The sequence below is a fragment of the Vipera ursinii genome, assembly GCF_947247035.1.
Source record: "Vipera ursinii genome assembly, chromosome: 1".
Lineage (NCBI taxonomy): Eukaryota > Metazoa > Chordata > Lepidosauria > Squamata > Viperidae > Vipera > Vipera ursinii.
In genome coordinates this window covers 149,413,436-149,435,054 of record NC_139512.1, presented here as the reverse complement: position 1 = coordinate 149,435,054, position 21,619 = coordinate 149,413,436, and the positions used below count along the sequence as shown (strand labels likewise).

Sequence of the window (21,619 nt, the reverse complement as noted above, 5' to 3'; positions counted from 1 at the left end):
GCTCTGTTTTGTTTTAGACTTCAGATGGGCTTATTGCCGAGTGCAATCGACAACGAAGTGCAAATATTTTATCTTTCTTAAGAGTAACCAGGAATAACTCTTTAATAATCAAATTTTGGTTGCTATTGCTAGAATACACTGGACCTAGTAGTTTGTTCTTTATTTTTTTCATGAATATTTTAGGAAAATGCAATGTGTGATATTCTAACTTTATTCCAGAAGCTTAGTTATTTTCCCTTTTCAGTATAAAAACCTCTTCTATTAAAGACATGTGTGGGAGTATTGCTTTAGCTCCATGCCTGGATGCCTTATGTGAATGCTGGTCTAATTTCCTGTTCAAACAAAAGGTTAGACTTGTTGCCAAAATTCTGCAGTGAGGATGTAAGTTAGTAAGAAATAAGTGTATAATAGTCAGAACTAGCACTGTAGCCAAATGTATTTTAGTAATTATTATTGAATTTATGATTCCTTACAAAGCAACTGAATAGATTATGGCCTGTTTGTTTCCTCATGTACTTCATTTTCACAAGTAAAGGAGATAAATAGATATTTTTAGGTGAAAGCCAAGCATGAAGAAAGTGGTTTACGATATTTCTGAGCGCAGCTAGTTGTTAATAGGCACCTTGCCAGCTGCAGCTTTAGCTCAGTCAGGCTTGTGCAACCTTTCTCGGTTTGAAAATCACACTTAGCCTTTGAGTATCATGCTGGAGCCAGAATAAAAGCTAGATTTGATTTGATCAAATGTTAAATTTAACTAAATCAAATTGTTATATTTATTCTTGGTATATTTAATAATTGCCTCCTTCTGCCAAAGTCAAACATAATCATTTAGCAGCAACCTATGGGTAACCTGAGCTTTCATAATAACTAGATTATAAATGTTGAGGGTTCCCTTTTTTTTCTTCAGAGAAAACTTAATGGGTCTAGAATATGATCCCTATCAATAAATGAAACTTCAAACCATTTATGCACAAAATTATTGACACCCTGTTTGTGGTTAGAAATGTCTTTCCCTGTTTCATCTGTTTTGAATTTGGGAAGGAAGTCTAAGGAGCAAATCTAGAGTTCTGAGTATTCATTTTGATTGGAATGCTCGTTTGAAACAGTTACACAACCAATTATTTTGCAGGCTGGATAGTCTGCAGTATTCACTTCAAATCATACAAACCTTTTGATGCTGGCTACATTTCTTGGAAATAGTTTGCCAACGATCAGCACTATAGGATGCAAAAGATGTGTTCTTTCTCTTTTTTAGCCCTTGCCAGAGTTGCCTCGCATTCCAGGCCTGGTTCTCTCAGGAAGTACATTTTCAGATTGTCTCATGGTGGTACAGTTCCTCAGCAACTTTGGCAAAGTTCTTGGCTTTGATGTGAATCTGGATGTCCCAAGTTTAAATGTTCTGCAAGAAGGATTGTTGAACATAGGAGACAGCATGGGAGAAATACAAGATCTGCTAGTGAGGTTGCTCTCGGCTGCAATTTGTGATCCAGGACTAATAACAGGATACAAGGTAATGAGTACTCACACTCTCCTTGATCTTATGATAATATTTTACAGTATCATGGACAAATATTCAGTTGGTAGTACATGAAGTGTACCTTATGGATTGGATCACATAACTGAATACTTTGCTATTTGTTGAGATGCAGTTCCTATCATCCTACACCTTTGACCACATTGACTCGGCCCTAGGGATTTCATATAACGTTTCCTGCTTGAGCAGAGGGTTGGACTAGGTCCCTTTCAACTCTGTTATTCTGTTAGAGAATCAACCATGTCTTAAGACCCACGTATAAATCTTATTACACTCTTCCCCACATATCCCAATCTCTCTGTCCATTAGCTGATGGTAAATAATGCAATTAGAACTCCAGTATCGCTCAGTTAGCAATGAAGGGACTGTACAGAACTTAAGATAGGATGCTGTATTTCACACATATTTGGAGTATAACAAATCTTAGTTTGTCATTTAACATTTATTAACACTTAATATTAATGTCTGCTTTTATATCTGGTGTTCTGTACCAGCCTGCTACCGGCCCTGCAGCAAAAGCAGGGACAACCCCTTTACAAACGGCAAGAGGCTGGAATAAAGCCTGCCAAATTTATTAACACAAAACAGAGCAAGACAAGACACCAACCATGAAACAGGAGCTATGAAACAGGAACTATCCAAGCGGTTGCCTTCAGCAAACCAGCCCTCCCACACATTCCCCTTAAATACAGTTCAGGGCGTGGCCTCTCTCTGCCTCCTTCCGAGGTGCCCCATTGCCTTCCTCTGTTTACTCCTTTTTGACTGCCTCCTGCATCGGGCGTCCTTGAACAGGGCCAGCTGTGGGTCATCTTCATCCACGCTGTCAGGCTCACACAGCTGGGTCTCCGTTGTGACCAGGTGGGAGGGGCCCGGCTGAGGGCTCTGTGGAGCCTCAAGGCCATCATCAGCAAGCTCTTCAACACCCCCTCCTCCTCCTCTGAGTCGTCCGACCCAACTGCCGAACCCACAGGCTGACCCTGAATCACAACACTTGGGCTTAAATAATGGTGAGGACTATTTAGCTTTTCAAATCTGTCCTCACCAGATACCATTTTATAAGTCTGTTGCTTTTAGTTTCAGCATATTTAGATTATTTCCCAATATTGGTCTCCAAACATCTGTCTACCTCCCCAGGTAATTCCCAAATTTTATTTTACTCTAGATTTCTTTGAATGTCTTTTTTCTTAAAATTAGTTTAGGGGCCTTGAATCTACCTTTCTGCGCGAGATCTCACAGTTAAGACAGGCAGTTGCTTGGGAAAGGTCTTTAAGTCTCAATATAAATATATTGTATATTTCAATATAAATAAATGTTTAAAAAAATTAAAGATAGTACTTTGGTTCTGTGAGTGCTGGCAACAAAAATAAAATAGTAATAGGTTCTAAACTAATAGATAGTCATGCCTCTGGTTTATGGCTTGTATTTTGTTTGGGTTTTTTTTGTTTTCTCTTTATCAAATAACAGAAAACTGTATTACATATGGGCTGTCATTACTGTGCGCAAAGTGCAATTATTTACAAGCAGACTTTTTTCTCTAGGCCAAAACAATTCTCGGGGATCATTTGTTGAATGTGGGCATCAACAGAGACAATGTGTCTGAAATCCTGCAGATATTTATGGAAGGTCACTGTGGGCAAACTGAACTCACTGAGAGTTTGAAAACCAAAGCTTTTCAGGCGCACACACCAGCTCAGAAAGCATCCGTGCTTGCTTTCCTTGTTAATGAATTAGCCTGTAGCAAAAGTGTTATAAGGTAAGAATTTTCTCTGTGCATGCTTCTGGTGAAGCTAATAAAATGATCAGTAATAGGTTTGAACTTCTAAATGAACCTCTGTACCAACAGAGTTAGCTATCTTTTTTTTTAAAAAAAATACATGTTCGCCAACAACATTCCAGGTTCTCCAACAACAAATAATTGTACTTATTTGTCATCATTAAACTGACTTATTTTATTTATTCTTGACTCATACTAGTTTGAATAGATAGCATATAAATTCGGGTAACAAAATATTTTCTGAGATGCTAAATATATTTGGAATGTGTCATGTAATAAATTGCGCCTGATAATGAATGTTTTCTGCTTTGACAGTGAAATAGAAAAGAATATAGATTATATGTCAAATTTAAGAAGAGATAAGTGGATGGTTGAAGGCAAACTTCGGAAGTAAGTGATACTTCTCTAAAATATTCCAGAACATACCATTTCTGTTTAATTTGTTATGTGGCTTATTTGCAAAGACAAATCTCATGCAATGTAACATTTGTTTAATTAAAATGGGAAATTAATTTTGTAAAGCATGTAACTTATTTTTGATAGTCCATTGAAGAAAAAAAAAGTAGTTAATTAGAAAGACTCAAATTGGAAGAAAGCTGTACTATGGTACTTGTAAGAAATTTGTTTCTCGCTTGAAGGTTTGTGGAGTTAATAAATTGCTGTGGGTTTTTTGGCACTAGTAAAATCTGATTGGAACAATTGTGTATTTTTTATTTCTGAAAGAGGATTTATAGGCACAAGTTGTTTCGTTCTGATCATCTTTAGAATTGCAAATTATTTAGGTAATTGGTTAAAAGTACCTCAAAGTTTGTCATATAATTTTAAGTATTTCCTATGGTATATCTGGGAAATACTTGCCATTATTGAGGTAGTTTCGTTTGCTACAAAACAAGTTTTTAAGGATGCTATATTTTCCATTGCACAAAACAAAATTCCATACAGCAAGTATAATAGCTCAGTCTACCGTAGAATTTGAAGGGAAAATAATTGTAAATCAGAAGAGGGCTGTATAGCCCTGTGCTATGCATAGCCAGGCTCCACTTTCTTTTCCTTAGTCACTTTTCTTTCTTGTTTAGCAAATCAAGGAATTCTTACAGTGCTTGTGTTTCTAATCCTATTTCTTCCCCACTCATTTTAATCCACCTCTGAAGAAAGAAGAAGTAAAGGAGAGAGCTACAGGAGGGAGATAGAAGAAGTAAAAAAAAGAGGTTTAAATTAAATTACAGGAAGAAAAAGATCTTGATTGTGAATTTCTGTTAATGATACTGGCTCCAAATTCATACTGTGTTCATGAGTATAAATGGGAGCCATTGTAATCCTTAACTCATAAAAAACATATACTAAATCACCTTAACCACGAGCTAATTAACATTTGAAGTTGCCCTGCAGTCTCTTATGCAAGGAGGCTTCTCACCTAGGGGGGAATTCAGTCTTCTCTTAACTGTTCTTCCAACAAATGTAAGTACAGTACTAGATTTGAGGGGCATAGCTGCTTCTCTTATTTAGCTCTACAAAAAAAAACCTGGCAAATTTTACTTTTCTAAATCTTTCCTTTGTGACTTTCAGCTTCTCATTCTCACTCCCAATTCTCACCTTATAAGATGCCACTATTTCTCTTTCACTAGCCATTCATTATTATCATGAGGATGAGCTGAGGGTTCATTGCATTTTGCATCTGTTGAAGTCTCACAGAGTAAAGTATTTCATTGGTCAATCTTAAGAAAGCATGTGTTCAGATCCTTCTCCTTCAGATTTTTATATGATGTGTATCATCCTTAGCTGTAGAAGATGATAAATTGTATTAAGTATTATTCACAATAGGCATTCATTCACTATAGGCATAAAATGCTCCTGATTAGTAGAAGGCAAGATTATTCATATTTCTTTTTCTTTTCCCTCAGACTTACTTAAGCATGTATTCTCATGATCTCTTGAGTATGAAAAGGTTACATTATAATTTTATTCTGCCTGTCCTCCCAAAGTTCATTTGCTGCATCCCTGTTTCTTCCCCCAAAATCTAAGATTGCTATATAGATGATTAAACTAAGAATGTTGACCTTGCCATGTTCATCCATTTAGTTTTATTGCCCAACTAAACATTTTAATTCAATGCTTTTGGTCAAAGTCCAATCTTGTGTTTTCTACGCTGTCATAAGATGCTTCCCCTTAGTTAGAAAGGTCTCATTATTGGGTTGTGTTATTTTTTTAATGGTAAAATACAGCCCTATCCTATTTGGAGTGATAATGATCTAAAATAAATATATGAAAGAGAGACGTTATGTGATTTTTTAAAAAAAAATTTGCTCTACCTTGCCAAAAATACAAGAAATGTGTAGTTTATCCATGGACCAGAACTTTGTTGAAAACATCAAGCCAGCTGTTTGCTGTTTTTGTTGATGCTGTGACTTCAACCTTCTAAGTAAATGATTGAGAGACAAACAATTACTTTACTGGGGGTTAGGAAGGGCAAGTGAAAGTAATTGCATACTGCCAGAACTGTCTTTTTAGTTTACTCTTGTTAGTTGAATGTAGAGAAGAGTAAAATATATTGACTAGCAGCAGTAGAGGTTGTTTAAACATGCCAATAAATCAGTAGAAAATCTCTGGGAAGAAAATCAAAATCAAGTGGCATCTTACGCCAGACATTATGACTATCAATGTAAGTTTTACATTTATGTTTTGAATTTTTGTGTTAATGTTTTAATTATCTTCACCAAGATGCCTGATCTATTCTAGTACTACTGATGCTGAACTATAATATTTTAGAGTAGCATGCTGTAGGAGCTTTGTCAGGGTGCAAGCACAAAATGCATCATGATTTTTTAATGATTGTAGTACTGGTGCAGATATTTAATCTTTTACTTAAGGCGTATGCTGTGGTATAAAATTTCAGCCTTATGTCTCCTTGGTCAAGCAGTGGGCATTTAATTATTTGCAAATTAGAACATTAAAAGAAATCTTCCATCTTTTGCATTAAAAGAAAAACTTGCTGAGGATAGCTAAACATTTTAAGTCATCCTTTTATCTTTCTTAAATTAGTCTGATAAACATCCTCCAGTTAAGTTTTTTTTAAAAAAAATCAGTTCCAGTCTGCTTTTTAAGAAACCAGCTTCACTGCATCATACCCACTTGCTGTATGGAATACTGTTTTGTAGGATGGGTGAAGAAAGGAAGAAAAGGAAAAAAAATACATAGAAGCATTCAATTACCATAATTTATCTACTTTTGCCATCCTAATTCGTACTCTTTCTCCTTTCTTTTCTTTCTTGTAAAATCCTTGCCTTTTCAAAAACACATTTTCATATCTCCTTAAATTCTGTTACATGCCAAAATATTAAAAGGGTGTGTGCAGCCTGGCTATTGAAGGTTGTTTCAGAATATTTGCCTGTTAGATTCCTGGTAGTTAGAGCTGTAACATCTGCTGTATGGAATCTTGTTTTGTAGGGTAAGAGATGAAGGGCTACCACAACTTTACTTACTGGTATGTAAGTTTCTTTTGTTTCATAAACATGAAACTAAGGTTTCTGCTACCAGAGTGCTACAAGATTAATGCTTACTAAGACATCATATAAAGTAATATGTAGACACTTGAGAAGTGATTTGTATTCATATAATCCGCAACCAAGCATCAGATTTATTATTTTTGGTTAGAGTTAGCACTGTTTTTTTAAAAAAATGTGTCTGGAAACAGGTTACGGAAATTGACCAAAAGAATAATACAGCTAAATACTTGTTTCTTCAGCTTAGAGAAAAGGTTCAGGAAATCTTTCTGTTGTTCCTAGCTGTTGTAACAGAATTTTATACGGTAACATTCACGTTAGACCTAAAATATTTGGTGAAGAATTAAATAAAAGTAGAGATTTTGTGGTTTCTGATGATTCTTAGCAAATAAAATCAAAGAATTTTAAAGCTCTTGCCAAATAAATTTATACCTTCAATAAAAATGGTTCTGTTGGCGAATTACATTTCTCAATGCTGATTCAAAAGCTGCAATAAATTGTGTGACAGAAATGGTTCAAATGCGAAATAATGATTTCCTCTCAGTGAAATGTGCAGAACTATGTATATGTATATTTTAGCAACGCTCCATAATACTGTTTGTCTACCATGTGTTTGAAGGCTTAGAATCATTCATGCTAAGAAAACAGGCAAGCGAGATGTCACAGGAGGAGGTGATATAGGAGAAGAACCCCATTCACTAGGTACTCCCACGCCAGGCCGAAAGAGGAGACGGAAGGGAGGGGAGAGTGATTATGATGATGACGACGATGATTATAGCGATGATCAAGCAGATGAAGATGAGGAAGAAGATGATGACAAAGATGATAAAAAGGGAAAGAAAGATATTTGTGAAGATGAGGTAGGTGTTGCTGTTAAATCAGATAACTTATACTGACTTTTATAAAGTATGTGTGACTTTAATGTAGTGCTATATGAAAAGCCTTGACTGAAAATTTCAAAAGAGGTTATGACAAGAGTTTGTTTGATTGTAACATCAACATTTCTTATTTACCAAAAACTTATATAGGCATAGGAGGAAAAGATTAGCAGAATTTCATAAAATTCTGGTTTTATAATCATGAGCTCAAATAGTATACAGAAAATAATGCATTACCATGTTTTATTTGTTGGTGGTAGGATGATGGGGACCAGACGGCAAGTGTTGAGGAACTAGAGAAACAGATTGACAAACTTACTAAGGTAAGCTGTACCTTTATAAATTTAAAGTTTACTCTCTTACTATAGTATAATGTAGATGACAATTATTTTTAAAGTGTTCTTAATTAGATCCTTAGCATTTATACACATTCACCAGATTTTTCCTTATTGCAAATGCTTCTCTGGGATCAGTAACGCAGCAGGGATTGCTTTTTCCTTCCAGTAACATATACCTAAAACCAGTTTATTGCATTTGGCAATTGTACTAAAAAAACCCTCATTGTCAACCAATATAATTCATTTAATTTGAAATCAAGTGAAAAATTGATTTAAATTATTTTATTAAAACAAATTAATGGCAATTCTTTTATAAGAAGTTGCCTCAAACAAAGTGAGTTTGACATGCCTGCTCTAGATAGTTGAATGCTCCAAAATAAATTCTAGACCAGGCCTGTACATGCAGCCTACCAAGCACCCATGGACAGAGCACAGACTTTCTTTTTTTAAAAGAAAGTAATAAAATCACCACCACTACTCTGAAAGTCATGTTGCCTAGTGCCTCCATTGCTTACCATGACCACAAGCTCCAACACTGTAGATGCTCCTCTAGTCACCAAATCATTGATTAGCCCACCAGCATTCCTTTGCAGACCACAAAGATTTTTAATTTATCAGTGTGGGCCTTTCCCTTCTACAAGTTGCACAGATCTCTTCTAGATTTTCCTCTTGCCTTTCGGAGTTAACTCCTTGGTCTGTCATTGAGCAAGAATTGACTTTGTAGGGAAGCATATTATCATTTGATGTATATTTAACATATGTTCTACCTTTATTTACTAATTATATAACATTTGTATGCAATCCACATGGCGAGGTTTGGGACAATTTACAATAGAAAAAATATATATTTAAAATCATAAGATTAAAATATAAAAGCAGGGCTTTTTTTCTCATAGAACGCTCAGAATGGCGTTCCGGCACCTTTTTTTGCACAAAAAAAAAAGCTTTTGCACAAGCTATGCTACTCCCTCTATTGGCTTTCAAAAGCCAATAGGAATTGCTGCTGAGCGCACCAAAAGACCTGGCTAGCAAACGTTGCACCGGCTAGTTGTCTGCAGCGAAAGCGAGTAGGCAGGAACTTTGCATCCCTCCCTGCTGCCCAACTACACCATCTCAACTAGGTAAGTAAGAGAGGACAAGGAGTGAGAGGTGGTTTCTGCGGAGTCCATGTGCACTCCATCCTTGTGCTCACTCATGTCAGCCAGGCTGGTGGCCTACCTGGTGCTGGACCTGCATCACCGTTGCCTCACCCAGCGTGCCTAAGTGACCGCCCTGCATTGCCTGGCCTGCACCACCTCCGCTGCCTACCCCGCGCAGCCCCGCCATATAGAGCGGGCCCTGCTGCTCCCACAGCACCAGCCATGCTGGCTCCGGCCCTGGGGGGGAGCCCACCGCCAACACCCCTCGCATCCGTGACTGCAGCAGCGCCACCCCACCCCACCCCCCCTGCCTCCTGCGCCCGCCAAGATGAGAGTTCCGGCACCTTTTTTTTTTTTTTTAGAAAAAAAGCACTGTCACAAAGTATAAATAAAGCAAGCTCTTGGACCTGGGTTAATTTAAATCTGTGAGATATTATAAAAAGGCAGTAATCCAGGGCTGTATCCAGAAGACAGATGACTGCTAATTTGATGCTGACAGAAACCTGCAAAGGGTACTCCAAAAAACCCCATCATATTGCCTTATTCTGGGGGTCTATTGTTTGAATTGTGTGATCCTAATGTCCTGTTTATTCTTTTCTGTAGTCTTTGTGTGTTTTGGAATACTTGAACATGCTAATGGACTTCTCCCCCTTGAGAGAAACTTTAATATTACTCACTAGGATTACAAAAACCTCAAAACTATTTTGTGAATCCAAGATAACATAGGTTTCTTTCTCAAAGTAAAACTGGTACAAACTGCTGATGGTTTTTTTTGAAGGTGGAATGTTACCTTTTTGTTCCATCCATAGTGAAACAATTATAATAGAACAAAACTATCAGATTAGATCAGGAAAAGGGTTACCTGGAATTTTTGATCCTCTGCCTCTCCAGTTTGAAAGGCAGGTGGCAATGCATATTCTCAGGTCTAATGCGCATTTGTTATCTTTTGTTTCAACTGAAGCAAAAATATGGCATTCAGCATATTATCTTTTTGTCTTTATCTGTGGACACTTGAGCACTAGCTTTGTCTGCAGCTCAATTATCATAAACATAATTTATCTCAAGGCAATATAAAATATCAGAGCCACAAAGCCTCAGATTAGCATGGCGTGTTGTAATAGATGTACACATACTTTGCTGCATGTCATAACTGATATCTGATAGAAAAATGTGGGTTAGCATTACCACCAGATGGTTTCGTAACTGGCTGACCAACTACACTCAACATGTAGTCCTCAATGGAACTGCATTTACATGGAGGGAAGTATGTGGTGGGGTACTCCAAGGCTCTGTTTTAGCTCCTGTACTCTTCAAATCTTCATCAATGATATGGATGAGGGGGATAGATGGGGAACTCATCAAATTTTCAAATGACACCAAGCTGGCAGGAATAGCCAACACCCAAAAGATAGGCTTAAGATACAGAAGGATCTGGACAGACTTGAACATTGGGTACTATCTAACAAAATGAAATTCATTGGTGAAAAAAGTAAGTCTACATTTAGACAAGAAAAACCAAATGCACAAGTACAGTATAGATGATACCTTGCTCAATAGTAGTAACTGTGAGAGGGATCTCGGAGTCCTAGTGGACAGTCACTTAAATATGAGTCAGCAGTGTGCTGCAGCTGCCCAAAAAGCCAAAACAGTTCTAGGCTAATTATCAGAGGGATAGAATCAAGATCACGTGAAGTGTTAATACCACTTTATAATGCCTTGGTAAGGCCACACTAGGAATACTGCATCCAGTTTTGGTCACCACGAAGTAAAAAAGTGGTTCAGACTCTGGAAAGAGTGCAGAGAAGAGCAATAAAGATGATCAGGGGACTGGAGACTAAAACATATAAAGCATAGTTGCTGTAATTGAGTATATCTGGTTTAATGAAAAGAAGGATGAGGGGTGACATGATAGCAGTGTTCTAATATCTCAGGGGTTGCCACAAAAAAGAGGGAGTCAAGCTATCCTCCAAAGCATCTGAAGGCAGGACAAGAAGCAATGGATGGAAACTAATCAAGAGAGAAGCAACCTAGAACTAAGGAGAATTTTCCTAACAGTTAGAACAATTAATCAGTGGAACAACTTGCCTCCGGAAGTTGTGAATGCTCCAACACTGGAAGTTTTTAAGAAGAGACTCGATAGCCATTTGTCTGAAATGGTATAGGGTTTCTTGCCTGAGCAGGGGGTTGGACTAGAAGACCTCCAAGGTCTCTTCAAACTGTTTATTCTGTTCTGTTCTATTGTGTTCTGTGCTACGCTACACAATAGTATTCTATTAAGATTTCATTTGCTTTCATGCTGTGAAAATCTTTGATTCTTTTGTTCTCTGGAAATTGGTAGCAAAAGGTCAAACTTTGCTTATGGAATGTCTCCTTCAATCTGTTTTAATTTTGTCCAGTGTGACACATCATCACCAATTAGACTCTTTCAATTTCTCAATCACAGAACAAAAGTATCATTTGAAAGTAGCTTAAATATCCAAAATGTTTGGTGAGCTGTCTGTCATTCATTGGCATAACTTTGAAGAAAATCTTTATGACCATACCATTGTATTTTTTTTTATACAACAGCAACAAAACCAGTACAGAAGAAAGCTATTTGAAGCTTCTCACTCTTTACGTTCAATGATGTTTGGCCAGGATCGTTACAGACGTCGATACTGGATTTTGCCTCAATGTGGGGGCATTTTTGTTGAAGGCATGGAAAGCGGAGAAGGTAATAAGCTAAAACTAAAAAGATAAAGGTGAAAGTTTCCCCCGTCCAGTTGTGTCCAACTCCAGAGGGGTGGTGCTCATCTCTGTTTCTTAGCTGAGGGAGCCAGTGTTGTCCGAAAATACTTGTGTGGTCCTATGGCCAGCATGATTATACGTTGAAGTGCACAGAACGCTGGTTGGCAGGAGCTGGGGCAAGAATGGGAGCTCACTCCATTACCTAGTGCTTTGGTCTCAAACTGCCAACCTTTCAGTCAACAAGCCCAGCATCTTAACCGCTGGGCCACTGCATCCCCAGCTAGATCTGGGAACTCTGAGAAAAATGTCCATGCTCTCGAAGTCTTCATTTAGCGCCAGAAGCTGGTATGCAAGTACTTAACTAAAGAACTGAATGCGCTTTTATGTTGCCTTGTGAACTATTGATAATCCCAAATTTACAATCCGGAACAAATTAAATCTCTGAGGAGAAAGTGTCCTATAAGGCAGGTGCCGTAACAGGGAAAGGATGTTTCTTAGGCATGCCAAGGTGACATTGCTTCCCCAAGGCGAGCTGAAGAATACCCATGCTGTTGGATCTAATGGGACTGGCAGAACCCACAGAGGTAGGCAGCCTTGCAAGAAACCTGGCCCGCTGCCCTTTAAAGGTGATTATCATCTATCCTAAAGACACCCCAAACACACTGTTACTAGAGAGATTGAAATTCAGAGAGAGGAAACACCAAACATTTTACTTCCCATTTGTCTGTTCCTTTCTATGTGATTCTCTCTTTTCTTTTGCTCTTTGTGAAGAAATTGTTAATGCATATTGACACATGCTTAAAAGAGAAGTGGGAAAATGTGGAGATAAAGAATGAAAGCTTTCTTTATTTAAAAAATGGAACTGCTCTCTGAACACAGCTAATAGAATTCTGGAGAGTTTACATTTCAGAATATTTGTCAAATATTTATCTAGCAGAGTCTGTTCCTCTTTATTTCTGCGTTCCCACAGAGAGGGCCTCTGCGTTCCCACAGAGAGGGCCTCCTCAGGGTGCCACCGATCAGAGAATGTCGATTGGTGGCCCCCAGGGGGAGATCCTTCTCTGTGGGCGCTCCGGAGCTGTGGAATCAGCTACCGGTTGAGCTCCGGATGGCGCCCGATCTTCGCTCCTTTCGTCGCGATCTCAAGACATTTCTGTTTGTACAAGCCGGCCTAGCCTGAGGGGGAGTGTTGGGGTTATTTTATTTTTCGTTTTTTAACTTTTCTGGGGGTTTTTAGTGTTGTATTTATATTGTTTTTAACTAGGGCAATTTGTTTAATCTTTTTTTTTTTTTTTTTTAATGTTTGTATTCGCTATTTTATTCTGCCCTGTGAACCGCCCTGAGTCCTCAGGGAGAAGGGCGGTATATAAATGTTATTAAATTAAAAAATTAAATTAAATTAAATTATTTCCTTTATGAGGACTTATAGGTATAAATTGATTATACATTCATCCACAATTTTTTATTTGAGTGATGTACGTTATTGAATTTATTGTACTCACCTTTAATAAAAACACAAAAGGAGAAAAGGATAACAAAAACCAATAGTACATTTCTTATGCTGGTATTTGAATCTTATAGTAGGATAATGCCTAATTTTAAGGCACTAATTGTTAATTAAAAATAAGCATTTTAAGCACTGGAAAGAATACATTAAATAAATTAAGTAAAAATAATTTCCCTTGAGATTCTTACGAGTGAAGCATAAGTATGATGGGTGCCGCGGAATGGGAATTTTTATATAACATTTTTATAAAAAAATGTTTTGTCAGAATTTTGTTGCCAAACAAAAAAAGCCCTATTGCTGGTACTAAGCCATGGGTTAGGAAATATCTCACCTTGTGGACGTAATCCATGTTGCTTTTGTTGTCTACAGAAAGCTGCATTTCCTCATTTTGAAATTCTGGAAAGTATGGGTCTTTCCCCAACAGTATTACTTTTGTGATTTGGAATACTACTTAGAACACAGTTTGAATAGTTACTTTTCAATTATCTTAGAGGGAGGGTCTGTGTGTAAAAGAGATATTTGATAGCGATATTCTAAATATTCTGTGGAATGTTATCTTTTTTTGAATAAATTTAGTCTTGGAGAAATTTTAGTTACACTACAAGCGTATCTTCATATTATTTTTTAAAAAATATTCTGCATCACTAAAATGGAACAGTACCCATGGAATAAATTAGGACATTAAAACTAAGGTATAGTATATATGCATTTCTCTTGCTCTTCCTCTCTTATACAGGTTTCTACAAGCAGTGAAGTGTTTACTTACGTTTATGTATCAGAGCATGCAAAAAAAATGTTTCACCACATAAATCCCCTTTCCATGGTGCATTTAATAACACTGTTTCTTCTGTCTGGTACCAACTTCGGCTGAAGTGCCAAACATTTTCAGTTCAGATGTTAAGAGGAAGCTTTTGATTGTTTTTCTGTTTCATCTCTTGAAATGAAATTGTGATCAGCCTCATACATGCTGGTTATATTCTTTTGGTTATCATTGTTGATTTTATGCTAGATGAATATCCTACCTTAAAAAATTATTCTATAAATCAAAAGTATTTTTTTAGATGAGAATGTTTTTCCCCCCCGCCCCGCTTGGAACAGCTGAAAACCAAATCCATTTTGGCTGTAAATTGAGTTAAGTAACTGTCTTTCTATGCATACAGGTCTGGAAGAAATTGCAAAAGAAAAAGAGAAGCTGAAAAAGGCCAAAAATATTCATATCAAAGAAGAAATTTTTGAGACCTCTGAAGAAAAATTAAATTGCTTAAATGCAACACATTGTAATCCAAAAGAGGATCTCAAAGAGAAGGATAGCACAAATCTCTTCCTGCAGAAGCCTGGCTCTTTCTCAAAGCTAAGCAAACTTTTAGAAGTAGCAAAAATGCCTCCCGAGTCGGATATTCTGGCCCCCAAAGCCAATGGCAGCGCAGCAAATGGGTGCTCATTGTCCTATCAGAATAGCTCTAAAACCTCCCTGTGTAGCCACCAGGCCACCTCATCACAAAGCAGCAGTGAACGATCTGATCCAAATCATCTTTTTAATCCTGTGGCAACAGGGCCAGGGAAATTTTATAGTTCTCCATTAATTTCAAACGACCAGCTGTTAAAGACTCTTACAGAAAAGAGCAGGCAGTGGTTCAGCCTGTTACCCAGAACTCCTTGTGATGACACATCGGTTACCCACCTAGATTCACCAGCTGCTGCTTCTGCTACCACTGCTTCTTCATCCCTCACTCCACATTCTCATCCTCCATCCAAATCACCCTCACCTGTTCCATCTCCACTGATTGGTTCAGCCTCTTCACCAAGCCCAATAGGATTAAGTCCATTTGCCTTGTCACCACTTCAGGTAAGCATTTTATTCCATTACAGGAAGTTTCATCCTGTGTGCTTTCTACAGGGGAAAAAAAAAGAGTACGGATGATGCTAGGAGTATTGATAGGAATCCTGATTACCCTTTTTGGTAAAGGAGGAAAGTTAATTAGGAGTTATGGGCATACGAGTGTGAAGATCTATGGGGTCAGGTCAGCTGTGGGTGGGTGGGTGATGCAGGGAGTTGTAAGGAGGAAAGGAATTAATTTAATCATCACTTTTTTTTTCTCCCTCCAGTTTCTCTCGATTGGAATCTCTTCCAAAATTCTATCCAGTGGTTTTGTTCAAACATTGTACTAAGCCCTAATATGATTGTTTCGTTTTGGCTAATGGAATGTTTGAAATCATTCTGGTTGAACCAATCCTTATAGTTTGTACGGCACGGTTTATGTCATAATTGACTACTTGTTGATTGAGCCATCGTGACTTTTTCAGTAATCTATTCTTAAAACTTACTATGGCTTAGTATAGAGTGTGAACCCAGTTATGGATATTTGATATTTATCCAGTGCTTTTTTTGTGAAAGAAAAAGGTGCCGGAACTCACACATGTCACACAACTCACCTTGCCTACCCTACAAGGTTCCATCCCAAAAAAGGTGCTGGAACTCCGTTCTGACAAAAAAAAGCCCTGTATTTATCTATGCAGAATTAGTATAGGTGAAACTTTACTTTGATATCCAAATTTAGACAGTTGTGTATTCAAGTAAAAACCTCCGTTTTAACAAACCATTCCAGGGGAGGGAGCGTGTCTTATTTCTGAATGTCTGTTCAATCTGAAACTATGTTATATGCAGTAATTCCCATTGTTTCTGTAATTATGTAAATTAATGCAAATTATGTAAATACCATGTAGTATATCTTAATTGTCCTGATTTCAGATGCTACATTAGTTCAAGAGGATGGAGAATTGGGACAGAAATGTCCATTACATCTGAAGTTTGTTAAATGTAGTTATCCGCTGGTACCTTTGGTGTACACACTGTTTCCTTACACACTGTTTACAAGCTAGAGTGGAGGAGGTGGAATCCCTGCTAACCTCTTTGAAGTAGTTCATTGCACAGTGTCCTATTTCATCTTAGTAGACTTTGTCTCCAAGAAGATACAACCATGCCTGCAAATTTCTCCCAGGAATTGAGAAGGCCCCTCCCACCTGATAGGAATTCAGCACTGAAATCCTATTTTTACTTTTCTCAGATGTTTGGCTGGCACTCCTCCCTTAGAAGGCACTACTGTGCCTGCAAGTTCTACTCAGTTCTCAAAGGGTTTTAGAAAAGAAAAAGGCTATTTGTTAATTTCCCCATTATAATCAGCGAGGACATAGGAAGCATATGCTAGAAAATGGGCATTTTGTAAACCAAGGGAACACTTTGGATACAAAATGAGGCAATCCGAGTCAAAGAAACCTGCAATATTTTCCCCGAAAAAGATTTGAAAGCAAATATTTTTTGCATGTCAACAACTGTACTATGTGAAAGCATGATTTTTTTGTGATATTTTAAAGTGATACTGCTAATTATTGAGCTAAATCCATACTTTGAAACCAACCCATCAATTACCCCCCTGAGCAGGGGGTTGGACTAGAAGACCTCCAAGGTCCCTTCCAATGCTATTACTCTGCTATTCTGATTGCAGTTTTCTGCCTGGAGTTATTATATAACTAATAGTTGTAACTATTCAAATTGGGGTTGTTATTGTTGTTTTTGTATAGCAAATGAAGACAGGATTGCCTGTAATGGGACTTCAGTTCTGTGGATGGCCTCCTGGTGTTATCAATTCAAATCATCCATTTTCATCTCCATTGCCTAGTATGGGGTCTGGCCTAGGACTGTCAGAGGGCAATGGTAATTCTTTCTTGACACCCAGTGTTCCAACAAGCAAAAGCGAATCACCAGTGCCACAGATGGAGAAGCAGACTTCTGTATCTTCTTCAGCTCTTGTGGAAGTAGCCAAACCAGCTGATTATCCTAGTCCAAAGCCTATCCCAGAAGGTCAGTATCCTTTTATTTCTTTTCAGAGGTGTTTCTGATTAATTCTAACAGAATCCTAGTTCACGTTCTTCTAGTTAGAGACTAGGCCTTTTAAAAATGACCTAGCGTTTGTTGTGGCAGACCACTGTTTTATTTTCTGTGGCAACAGCAACAACGGCAATAACAGCAAGGATCTCAGGGTGCTGTAGTTCTCCCTGATGTCATATATCCGTGTCTTTTAATCTCAGACGACTCAGTTTTTTGGGGGGTACCTATTTCCCATATAGAATATTTGTATGTTTTAAATCCTTCTTTGTCTCCATATTTTGATTCAGAAATGCAGTTTGGCTGGTGGAGAATTATTGACCCAGAGGACCTAAAAGCTTTGGTTAAAGTGTTGCATCTCAGGGGAATTAGAGAAAAGGCCTTACAGAAGCAAATTCAAAAACATATGGATTATATAACTGTAGCTTGCCTCAAGAATAAAGATGGTATGTAATTGAAATGGAGAAAAAAGTAATGCAATGGTATAAGGAGAACTAGATCTTTTAAGATTGCCTTCTAATGGCCCAGATGGCCCAGAAGTAACATTAAGTCTAGGTGACCTATTAATTATGAAATGGCTAATGGAGATCTTTCTTTAATTAAAAAAATACATTAGAGTATAAGTATAACCATGATGGATTAAGCCAAGGCCCATCTTAGTCCTGTTTTTTTTTTTCACAATGGCTAACTTGGTGTGTTGGCAAGTAGGAGATATTTCTCTTATCCTTCAGCTGGTATTTGGAGGCATGTGACCAGAGAATAACAATGGATCTCCAAGACTAGCAGCTATTGACTGATCTCAATTTTCCCAGTCCCCTTTTAAAGCTGTCCAATTTAGTGGCCAGCACCACATTAGGTGGTAATGAATCCACATGACAAATTATGCTGTTGTGAGGAAATACTTCCTTTTGTTTCTTCTAATCTCCTTCCAAACATTCCACTAGGTAACTCCTTGGCTGTGGTGTTTTGAGAAAGAGGGAAAACCTGTCTTGACTGAGTTCCCCCTCAGTGCTTTGCATAATTTTATAAAATCTTCTTATCTCAATTCTCGCATCATTTTACTGAGCTAAAGATTACCAGGCATTCTAACCTATTAAATTCATTTGAAAAGCAAAATACATTACACCTCTATAAATTGGGTTTACAAGTATATGTCTAGAGAAGTAATTTTTGTTGGATTAATTGTGACCTCTTATATTGATAAAATGATTGTTGCAATTGACCTATATTGTTACTACGAAACAATTGATCTGCACGTTATACTAAAATAGCCTAATCTAATTTCTAAATACAGCTGCAATTATTGAAGTAAATGAAAATGATGAAAACCAAGTAACACGAGATATTGTAGAAAATTGGTCCATAGAAGAGCAAGCCATGGATACAGATATTGCTATTCTTCAGCAGGTAGAGGATTTAGAGAGAAGAGTGGCATCAGCTAGTTTGCAGATCAAGGTAAAACGTATTTCAGTAAAATCTGTATTTAGTAATTATTGGCTAAAGTGCTAATTCAAACTTACAAAGGGTAGTTTTCCTAGAGTTAAGCAATTATTCTCGGTAATAAAAGAAATCAAAAGACTTTGAGGATTGTATTAACATTACCTGGAATGAAATATTTCATCCTTTCTTATGGAGTAGACTTTATTTTTATGGTTTGTTAAATCTTAACATGGGATTTTAAAAATATAACTATTTTCATGAACCAAACTAGACACCGTGAGTTCTAGTCGCACCTTAGTCATGAAAGCCAGCTGATAATCTGGGACCACTATCTCTCTCTCTCTCTCAGCCCAATCTACCTCACAGGGTTGTTGTGAGAAAAATAGGAGGATGAAGAAGCATTAGGTATGTTAATATTGAGTCATTTATAAAAATAATAAAGGTGGGTTAAAAATAAGTCAGTAAATAAATATTATGGAGGAAAGATGACCATCGTAGATCTGCAAGTCCTCAGAGTCATGTAGTAGAATTTAATGCAATATTATTAAATTCAAAATACAGCATTTCTGGTATCATACTTCATATTTGCATGGTTCAGGCTGAGTGTAGATTTAGACTTTTTTCTGTCAGGTGTTGGAGTGACGGAGGCCAATAGCATCTATTTTCTGTCTCCTATAAAGTTTTAGTTTTATCTTCATTGGAAGATAGACCAGTATTATCTGAAACAGCATCTCTACCCAGTGTGTATGGAAAAAGATGCTATACAAGCAGCGTAACTTTGAGCAGTTTACTTTCTGCCTTGTGTGCCGTCCACATAGCTCCAAAATGACTGCTGCCACTGAGGACATAGCTTGTGGCAAAGTGTTTTGCAAATGCAAGTTCTCCCCATGTGTGAATATTCTGGTTCACATGGTGGAGGAAGACTTGAAGGAGGTCAGCAGCCTCCTATCTGCCTGTGGGACTCTGGGCGTCCTTGGATCCTTCTCTGTCTGCCAAAGACAACAGAGACTCACCCAGCAGCCAAACTTTTCTTTTTCTTTGGATTCTAGCAAGAATAACAATCTCCTGGATCAATATTCCTATCAGTAATCCCTGCTGCTATCCTGTCTTAGCGATCTTGCTCTAATCTCCATGTTTGCTGGATGGCAAAGAGATAGCACAGAGTTAAAAGCAGGGATCCTGCTTCAGGAGATGGAGGAAAAAGTCCTCTTTTCACTCCTCATTTTTCCAAAAGTAGCAGCTCCGTAGCAATCACTGCACCTGCCCTCATATGCAGGCAGCAAATTTGCTGGCCTTGTTTTCAAAGTGCAGCAAGAAGATCACTGCGTAAACAACGTAAACAACGATTTTCTCTTTTCCTCCCCTCTTGAGGATGGGGGAAGCCACATTATCATGTAAGTGGGAAAGAGCCTTTGATTTTCCGTGCAAACAGAATAGTAAGTTCCACTGATGAAGAGCAAAGGCTAGCTAGCTCTTGGATTCCATTTACGTTCACCATTAGTCATGATGATCAAGATGTGACTTCTGGCATCTTTAAAAATTTGGGAGAAAAATTTATGTAAATATTTGCATTTTTTTTCCTTGTGGAATTAACAAAATGTGCAATATGAAGGTGTTACGTATCACATATAATTAATGTGAATTAACCTTGTTACTCCGAGTCATCAGAAATGATTACAGGGTTTAAAAAAAAAAACAAATTAAAAATGTGAAACTGGGATTTGTGCCAGTTATATATTTCCCACGAGAGCACTGGCTCTTGGATGTGAGTTAAAATCAATTTATTACTTAGGAACTTGTTGGATTGCAGATTTTTTTTCCTCTCCCAAAAATGTAACATAAACCTCTGATTTAAAAGTCAACATGGGTGGTTGTCTAAGTAGTGTAGGAAAGAAAAAAAAATCAGCTTTCTGATTTTTATTTTTTTTTAGACCTTCTGGAAAGAGATGCACATTTTAGGGAGGTGAACAAATGACCTATCCATTGTCCAAACTGAAATGGTTACAGTACCAAACATATGTGTGCCCAATTTTGTATTAAAATGTAGGGTTGGATGTGCCCCGAACCAGAATCGGAAAGGGAAGACTTGGTATATTATGAGCATAAATCAGTCACTCCATTGCACAAGAAGCGTGATGGTGATTGTGTTGGTGGAGAAGAAGGCAGTAGAAGTACTCTAGAACGGAAGAGTGACAACCCTCTAGATATAGCTGTAACCAGACTTGCTGACTTGGAGCGGAACATAGAGCGAAGGTATCTGAAGAGCCCCTTAAGTACCACCATTCAGATCAAACTGGATAATGTGGGCACAGTTACTGTCCCTGCTCCTGCACCATCCGTTAGTGGTGATGGTGACGGGTAGGTTATTGAGATTAACTTGAAAAATTATTGTGCTTCTTTGCTAATTGGAGCCTATTTTTTCTATTGTGTGTTTTATCTATGTATCTTCTTGTATGTCTCTGATCCATACGGACTGCGTTTTTATGCATGGTGCTGTGCAAAGATTTGTTTTATTTATTTATTTATTTCCCTGTTTCTTACGTTAATCCTGCAAAGTTATCTTATGGTTGTGATTGAGCTTTGAGGCACGTAGCCACAGTCTGTGCACTACATCAAATTTAGTTGCTTAAGCCTTACTACCCTTATTGGCTGTGTATGTTTTTGTCATTGCTTGGCTTTCAATGTGACGATGATTGTTCCACGTTCAGAAACTGATGAAAATGGATGTGACCTGCTTAATTTCTCTATATTTCAATGCAGAATGGAAGAGGATATTGCTCCAGGGCTAAGGGTATGGAGAAGGGCATTGTCAGAAGCTCGCAGTGCTGCACAGGTAGCTCTGTGCATTCAGCAGTTACAGAAAACAATAGCATGGGAAAAATCTATTATGAAAGTTGTA

The 21,619-nt window shown here is 37.6% G+C and overlaps 1 protein-coding gene across 13 annotated transcripts in view; it reads left to right on the top strand.

Moving 5' to 3' along the window:
- The window catches only part of BAZ2B (bromodomain adjacent to zinc finger domain 2B), a 227,931-nt gene that overhangs the window by 192,761 nt on the left and 13,551 nt on the right, over positions 1–21,619 (top strand). For 10 of the 13 annotated variants that reach the window (XM_083370558.1, XM_083370569.1, XM_083370568.1 and 7 more), the window contains 12 exons: positions 1,256–1,510; positions 3,073–3,287; positions 3,624–3,698; positions 7,428–7,668; positions 7,947–8,009; positions 11,732–11,876; positions 14,558–15,243; positions 16,977–17,256; positions 17,571–17,726; positions 18,575–18,735; positions 20,768–21,078; positions 21,481–21,616. In XM_083370558.1, the coding sequence (XP_083226684.1) occupies positions 1,256–1,510; positions 3,073–3,287; positions 3,624–3,698; positions 7,428–7,668; positions 7,947–8,009; positions 11,732–11,876; positions 14,558–15,243; positions 16,977–17,256; positions 17,571–17,726; positions 18,575–18,735; positions 20,768–21,078; positions 21,481–21,616 (2,724 nt within the window). The remainder of the gene's footprint in view (positions 1–1,255; positions 1,511–3,072; positions 3,288–3,623; positions 3,699–7,427; positions 7,669–7,946; positions 8,010–11,731; positions 11,877–14,557; positions 15,244–16,976; positions 17,257–17,570; positions 17,727–18,574; positions 18,736–20,767; positions 21,079–21,480; positions 21,617–21,619) is intronic. The other 3 variants (XM_083370561.1, XM_083370560.1, XM_083370559.1) reach the window with 1 other exon arrangement.